Source organism: Macrobrachium rosenbergii, chromosome 54 (assembly GCF_040412425.1).
Source record: "Macrobrachium rosenbergii isolate ZJJX-2024 chromosome 54, ASM4041242v1, whole genome shotgun sequence".
Lineage (NCBI taxonomy): Eukaryota > Metazoa > Arthropoda > Malacostraca > Decapoda > Palaemonidae > Macrobrachium > Macrobrachium rosenbergii.
Window position 1 is genome coordinate 60,440,093 of NC_089794.1, and position 7,681 is coordinate 60,447,773.

At 45.5% G+C, this 7,681-nt stretch overlaps 1 protein-coding gene across 1 annotated transcript; it reads right to left on the reverse strand.

Annotated features, from left to right (window-relative positions):
* Positions 1–2,682: 2,682 nt before the first annotated feature.
* Positions 2,683–3,135, reverse strand: LOC136834707 (uncharacterized). The gene has a single exon (XM_067097289.1). The coding sequence runs from the start codon at positions 3,133–3,135 to the stop codon at positions 2,683–2,685; it is 453 nt and encodes a 150-aa protein (XP_066953390.1).
* Between the last annotated feature and the right edge of the window lie 4,546 nt (positions 3,136–7,681).

Here is a 7,681-nt window from a genome sequence, read left to right on the forward strand (position 1 = left end):
AAATTTCTTAGTAAATTCTACACTGTTTGTGCATTTCCTGTTTACCCCAAATAAAATATCGACAATTCCACATATGACTGCCTATTGGAGAGGATTAGTATGGCTCAGTCACAGGATTCAAAAGCTTCATTCATTATTTGTGGAGACTGCAGTGCAAAGCACAGCAAGTGGCTTAATAAGAATTCACATCCATATTAATATTCACAGATGTTCCAGCTATTGTCAAGTCCAAGGTCTGCAAGCATATAGGCACTTCTGATCATTGTGCCATTGAGATGGACATATCTAACAATCAGTATATTCCTCATGCCACCATTTAAAAAACGGTCTAGCTGAAATGTAGAGCCAAATGGGATTGCTATATCAGATCCAGATCCGAAGAAGTTGAATAACATGCTGATGTCTATTTTAGTAAGGTCTGTCCCTAGAAAGGTCATAAAATTTAGGACAAATGGCCAACCAAGGTTTAATGATACACACAGACAAGCTTACCATGACAAACAACAAAATTCAATGCATCGGGCCTTGCCGTGTTACGAATAGAGCATACCATATAGTTGAGAGAAATTCCAATCATTCATTAAAGAAGCTGACTTGCTGCATAGAGCCTGAAGTAAGGCAATCAGTTGAGGATGTCCCTCTCCCTGATGCATGTCACCCTGAACCTATTCTTAAAAATTTGCATTTCACTCTAAGGATATTGATAAAATTCTTTATAATATTGATAGCTGGGGTGGAGATGATCCTGATGGTTTCATCTCTTTGTTTTTAAAAAAAGTCTCTAGTGTGTTGTCTCCCAGGCCTAGTAGATTCTATGGATTTCTAGGTCAACATAGTATATATGTGGATGGGAGCAAGTTTAATAATACAGTGTCTGTCCCAAAGAATGGCATATTTGCTGACTGCAGCATTAAAGACCAATTATATTCTCCCTGTGCTTGCCAGGGTTCCAGAAAAACTTATTTTAAGCCACTATACAAGTATGAGGAATCTAAAAGGTTGTTAGCTGATAGTCAATATGCATACAGTAAGCTGTCAGGTACCTGCAATACCCTTTTAGATTTGATATGTCATTTGCAAGAGAGCCTTAATAAGGATCTTGACTTTAGAATAATTCAAACAGATTTTAGTACTACTTTTGATTTTGTGAATCTTAATGCACTTATCTATAAACTATTGGAGTGGGTGGATATGTTTCAGGATTACTTCAAGGTTTCTTTATAGGTAGGCAGAAGTAAGTTATGTTGATGGAATCTTTAATGATCCAAGACCTATTGTGCCTGGAGTTCTACGGGGTAGTGTTCTTGGTCCACAGTTATTTATGGTATATGCAAGTGATAATTATGGTGGTTGGTCTGAAAAATAAGATTGTTCAGTATGCCTATGATGTGGCACATGGGTGTTGTAATATCTCCACTTATGAGAAATGAAGCTACCCTGTGCCTAAATCGTAACATGACCAAAATCGTGAATGGTGTAGTCGGTGGGGTATGACGCTGAACTCCAGTGAAACGAAAACACTATTGATTAGCAGACCTTGCACGGATTTTCCACCTCTTCCTCCCCTTCAGATGGATGGGACTCTTCTGAATGAGTATGAGGCTTTAAATATTCTAAGTTTAATTTTTGACTTACATCTTACTTTTCAGAAACATCTAACTAAATTGTCAGCAAATGATGCACAAAAGTTAGATATTGTATGTAAGGCTTCATATGTTTATAACAGCGATAAAACCAATACAGCCTGTTTTAGGTCATTTGTCCTTTTTTATTCTAGTGTGTATGTCTGCTTCTGCCATAGATTTATCTCTTTTAGATGGAGTGATTCATGGTGGTAGCCTTCTGTTTCCTAAGATTAGTGATGACTTGGACTATGAGGCTTCAAGAAAAGTCAGAAGTGGAAGACAGATCCTTTATTATTCTCGACAGGTGTTTATAGACAAAAAGCGGACGGAAAGGTAGCGGGCAACCCGAGGGCCCCGCTACGTCCATTCACGATATGTGTTTTTTAGCAAGCATAAAAATATGTACAACATTTGTTACATGACATATAAAAGGTAAATACCCATATCGGCAGAAAGGCCGTACAATGATGCATAAGATGAGTTACACAAAGAATCTGAAATAAAGACAGATAAAATACATGACGTGATTAATGTACATCTGAAAAGGAGAAACACAAGGAAAGAGAGGTGTGATTTGTCGCCCTTACAAATACTATCCCCCCCTCCCCCAGACAATAATTAGAGGAGCAATTATTGGATGAATCAACATTAATCATGGAGGCACTGAGGGAGTGGGAGCGGGCCCTTGCTTCTGGAGAACTGTGGGCGCAGGGTGGAGCTGGCACCAGGGGACAGCTGGATGCAGTTTTCTGGGCCATTCCGGGCTCCGCTTTGGTGGGGAAGCGAGTGCGCCTTCAGGCAGGTATTGCTGGGGACTCTGGGGTGCCTGCCTACTTCTTCGCAAATTTCGCAGTCTAACAGGAATGCGGGCTTCAGTCTGTCGATGGTGATCCAGCCCTCCCACCCATGGATGCCGAGGAAGAATGCTTTGCTGGCATGCCTGGTGACTCGGTGGGGCCCCCTGTAGGGCCTGGTTAAGGGCGGGCAGCAAGCGTCCACCCTGACAAAGACGTAGGCCCAGGAGTGTAAGGCAGGTGGGCTGTAGGTGACGGTTCTGTCAGCGAAGGTCTTGTGGCAGGGCGCAAACCTTTGTGTGAGTTCCTTCAACCTCAGGAGGGGGTGTTGGTGCCGACGGCAGGAAGAACTCTCCAGGTATGACCAGTGTTTCCCCGTAGACTTTCTCAGCAGGGGAAGTGTCACCATTTGCTTTCGGTGTAGTGCGGAGACCCAGCAGGACCCAGTGCAGCTGTTCCTTCCACTTCTCGTCAGTGCAGCGTGCCATGAGAGCTGCTTTAAAAGAGCGATGCACCCTCTCAACCATGCCGTTCGCTGTGGGGTTGTATGCCGTTGTGCTATGTAGAGTTGTACCCATCAGGTGTGCCAAGGAGACCCAGAGCTCTGACAGGAAGGCAGGTTCCCTGTCCATAGTGATGCTGTCTGGCACTCTGAAGCGGCTTATCCAGCTGAAGAGGAGGGCCTCTGTGCATGATGTCGTTGATGCCTCATCCATGGGGGTTGCTTCGGGCCAGTGAGTGGTGTGGTCTATGATCGTCAGGAGGCATCTGGCTCCCCCCGACTGCAGAAGGGGCCCATCAGCGTTGATGTGGACATGGCTGAATCACCGATGAGGCTGAGGAAAATCGCCAATGCTTGATTCAGTGTGCTGGGATGTTTTGCTCGTCTGGCACAGGATACAGCTCTCTGTCCACTGGCGGACGTCCTTGTTGATGCCGTGCCAGACGAACTTGTCAGTCATGAGGCATGCTGTTGTGCTCCCTGATGGATGTGAGAGGCCGTGGACGATGTCGAACACTTGTTTCCTCCTCAATGCGAGCACCAGGGGGCATGGGCAGCCTGTGCTGGTGTCACAGAGGAGAGTTTTGTCCGATTTTGCTAAGAGCGCGTCTTCCCATTTGAGAGCCGTCACTGCTGTCCTGTAGTCCGCTGTCTCCGGATCCGCTGCTTGTTCCCTCACGTGGTCTTCGTAGTTGATATGGAGGTGAAGGGAATTGATCTCTATTCTTGACAGAGCGTAAGCCACTGGGTTTTTCTTGCCTGGGACGTAGTTGATGGTGCAACCGAACTCGGAGATGGCAGTTAGGTGCTGCTGCCACCTTGCAGACCAGGCTTCCCCCTGTTTAGCAAAGGCGTGAACCAAGGGTTTGTGGTCTGTCAGGATTGTGAATTCAGTTCCCTCCAGCAGATACTTGAAGTGCCTCACGGCCTGGTAGATAGCCAACAGCTCTCTGTCAGAGGCGCTGTAGTGGGTCTCGGCTGGCAAAAACTTAAGGCTGAAGACGGCCAAGGGCTGGGGCGTGCTGTTCACCAGTTGCTCTAGTACTGCACCACAGGCGATGTTGCTGGCATCCGTTGTCAACCTGAGGACAGCTGTGGGTTGTGGTGAGTTAAGGTGGTGGCACTGGAGAGGGCCCTTTTCATCTGGATGAATGCTTGCTGCTGCTGAGCTTCCCACATTAGTGTTTTAGTTTCCCCTTCAGGATTGACGTTAGGGGGCACATGATGTGGGCAATATCTGGGATGAAGTGCTGGTAGTAATTTATCATCCCAAGGAACTCATGAAGGGCCTTGATGGTTTGGGGTTCCGGGAAATTTTTTAAAGCTTTTACTTTAGAGGCCGTGGGGCACACTCCTGCTGGGAAAATCTCGTGACCCAGGAAGTCTACTTTTTCTTTCCTGAAGATGCACTTGTCGAACCTGACAACTAATCTGCTGTCCTGCAGGTGTTTCACTACAGTGAGGATGTGGCGAAGGTGTTCCTCTGGGGACCTGGAAAAAATGAGGATGTCGTCGACGTAGCAGATGCAGAAGGGCAGATCTCCCAAGATGGTATCCATCAGGTGCTGGAAGGTGGCACCTGTGTTCCTGAGACCGAAAGTGGAATAGGAAAATGTGTAGCTCCTGAAGGGCGTGATGATGGCAGTCTTTGGGATGTCATCAGGATGCAGAGGGACTTGGAAGTACGACTTCAGTAAATCCATCTTGGAGAAAATTTTGGCTCCGTGGAGGGCGACTGTCAGGTCTTGCAGGTTAGGGAGGGGGTAGTGGTCTGGTGTTGTTACCAAATTCAGGTGCCGATAATCCCCAGGGCCTCCATGAACCATCGGATTTTTTACCATGTGGAGAGGGGATCCCCACGGGCTTGATGCCTTTTTACAAACGCCCATGTGTTCCATTTCTGCCAAGGCCCATTTTGCGTCTTGTAAATTCTGGAGGGACAGATGTCAGAACTTGGCATGGGTTGGTGGTCCCATCGTGGTGATGTGGTGGAAGATGCTGTGCTTTGCCGAAGCCCCAGGTGACTGGTGTAGTTCTGCTTTGAACTCATCCAGGAATTCCTGTAGGAGGACGTGTAGCTGTTGGGGCTTGAGAAGCATATGGGGGCATCCTTGGTCTGGTGGAGAGCTGATGGGAATGGCACGTCTCTGTGTTGAGGGGGTGTTGTCTGGCAACATCAGCTAGGAGTCTGTGGTGCCCTACAAAATCCACGCCTAGCAGAGGGAACGTAACATCTGCTACGATGAAAGGTCAGTGGTGTCTGCACCCCAGGATTGAGATAGCCCGGGTCGTTGTGCCATAAGTGCGGATGGGAATTCCGTTTGCTGCTATGAGGGAGGGTAGTGAGTCAGGTATTTTTCTATACCTTCCGTGGATGGCGGAAAACCGATTGCATTGCCCCAGTATCAACCAGCAGCGGCGTTTGGAGGTCTCGTCTGTGATGAAAAACCCCGCTGGGTGGGGGCAAGTTTGGTTTCACTGCCACAGCTGTTATTTGTGGCTGACTTTGTCGTTTTTTGTGAAAGAACACGAAGGCCTGCAGGTTCTGGCGCTGGTCCCAAACTTTCTTTGGTAGAAGCACCATGTTGGGTTTGGCCATGTCTTGTGCTCTCTGAATGGCGGTCTCTTCTTATAAATGGCATTGATGTCTCCGTCGTCGTCGCCGTCTTCCTCCGACAGGTTGCAGGCTCCCAGGGCAGTGGTGTGTGTTGAGGCCTTGGTAGCCTTGTATAGTTTCTGGGTGTCATCGACTAAGGCATCCATGTCCAAGTTCTCTGCATCCCTTATATGGTGACAAACTTCCTGCAGGAGATGCTGAGGAAGATTGCTTTTGTCAGGTCAATTGTTCTCTTCCTCCCATTCTTGTCACAACCTTGGAGTGTTACTAACCCCCGCAGCTGGTCCTAGGCTTCCCTAGTGATGCATCTCTGAGGGGCTGGGATAACAGGTCGAATGCGCTCTGCGCTCTCTCGGACACAGGCATGGAATAGGAATTCAGCAGTTTGTTTTTTAAGTCTGTGTATGTGACTTTGTCTGGTTGCGTGTTTAGCCAGGGGGAGATCCTATTGAATACTTCTTCTGGGAGTGCCATCATGACTATGTCTGATTTTGTAGCATCGTCTGAGATGCGTGGCATGTGAAAATGCATGTCTGCGTGCTGGAGCCATGATGCTGTGTTTTGGCGCAAGAACGGGGAAAGTTTGACTGTGTCTGGCTTTGTTAGTGAGAAGCGTGCAGATGATGCTCGCGGGTTTGCATTGAGGTTTTACTTCTGACATCTTGACTACTTACGCACCAAAACGCAGGAAAATGCAGCCGTATTGAGTCCGTTAATGGTGCTGATTTGTTCGAGAGGTCAAACGAAGTGCCAAAACATGCCCTTTTGGGTATGTAGTATTTAGTCAGTTAATGGCACGGTTTCCACCAGGTAGGGTGTTATCAGAGGCCTAAACTTTACGCCGTAGTTAGTCCACTAAAGGCTCTCTGATGGTAGGGTGCAGCCATAGTTAGTCCATTAATAGCTGGGTCAAAACCGTGCTACCTGTCCCTGACCTGGGGTCACCAGTGTGAGGCTTCAAGAAAAGTCAGAAGTGAAAGACTGATCCTTTATTATTTTCGACAGGTGTTTATAAGACAAAAAGCGGACTGAAAGGTAGCGGGCGACCCGAGGGCCCTGCTGTGTCCATTCACGATTTGTGTTTTTTTAGCAAGCATAAAAATATGTACAACATTTGTTACATGACATATAAAAGGTAGATATAAATATCGGCAGAAAGGCCGTACAATGATGCATAACATGAGGTACACAAAGAATCTGAAATAAAGACAGGTAAAATACATGAAGTGATTAATGTACATCTGAAAAAGGAGAAACACAAGGAAAGAGAGGTGCAACTTGTCGCCCTTACAGGACCATCGACGGATGGTTTCTTGTTTGACAATTTTTCATAAGTTGCATTTTAACATAGCTCTTTCACATTTACAATTGATCGCTGATCCCCTTTTCCTGCCGAGAACAATCAGATTTGTTGAACAGCAGCATCAATATGCAGTAAATATGACTCGCCGTCGAACTTCTCAGTCCCGGAGGTCCTTCATTCCTCACACCGTTGGACTGTGGGACAACCTCCCTAAGGATGATGAACAATTTGAACCCGCAAAAGCTCAAGAGAAGATGCAATACATCACTACTCTAATACAATTCTCCTTGTATTTTATTTATTTATATTTTTACCTATTTATTTATTAGTTTGTTGATTTTTTTTCTTTTTTAATAAGTGAACTCTTCTTTCTGTATTTCCCATTACCTTCTGCCACTTTTTAATAAACACCCTGTTCCTTAGAAGCTTGAATTCCAAATAGTTAATGTGCGCTTGTTCCATATGAATTTGGTTCATCTTTTGAATAATATAATAATAATAATAATAATAATAATAATAATAATAATAATAATAATAATAATAATAATAATAATAATAATAATAAGTGTTCGCAGGGAATGGAAATATCTAAGGAACATTTTTATTTCTTGTATTTTGTAGCTTGCCATCGTCCCAACCTGGCGCATTGATCATTACAGTAAGCCTCTGCAACATCGGCCAACGATATCGGCGAGAAAAGATTTTATTAGCGATTTTACGTGGGCTTACAAGCTTTTTGCAGTTTCTCTTCCAAAAGATTCACACAGACAAATTTGATAAAGACAGATAGATATATAAATAGATACTAAGTATTGCATATGAAAGCATAGTTTAGCTGAC

Bases quoted from the DNA above. Each gene is read 5' to 3' on its own strand.
- LOC136834707 (XM_067097289.1), bottom strand. From the start codon at position 3,135: ATGGATGAGGCATCAACGACATCATGCACAGAGGCCCTCCTCTTCAGC.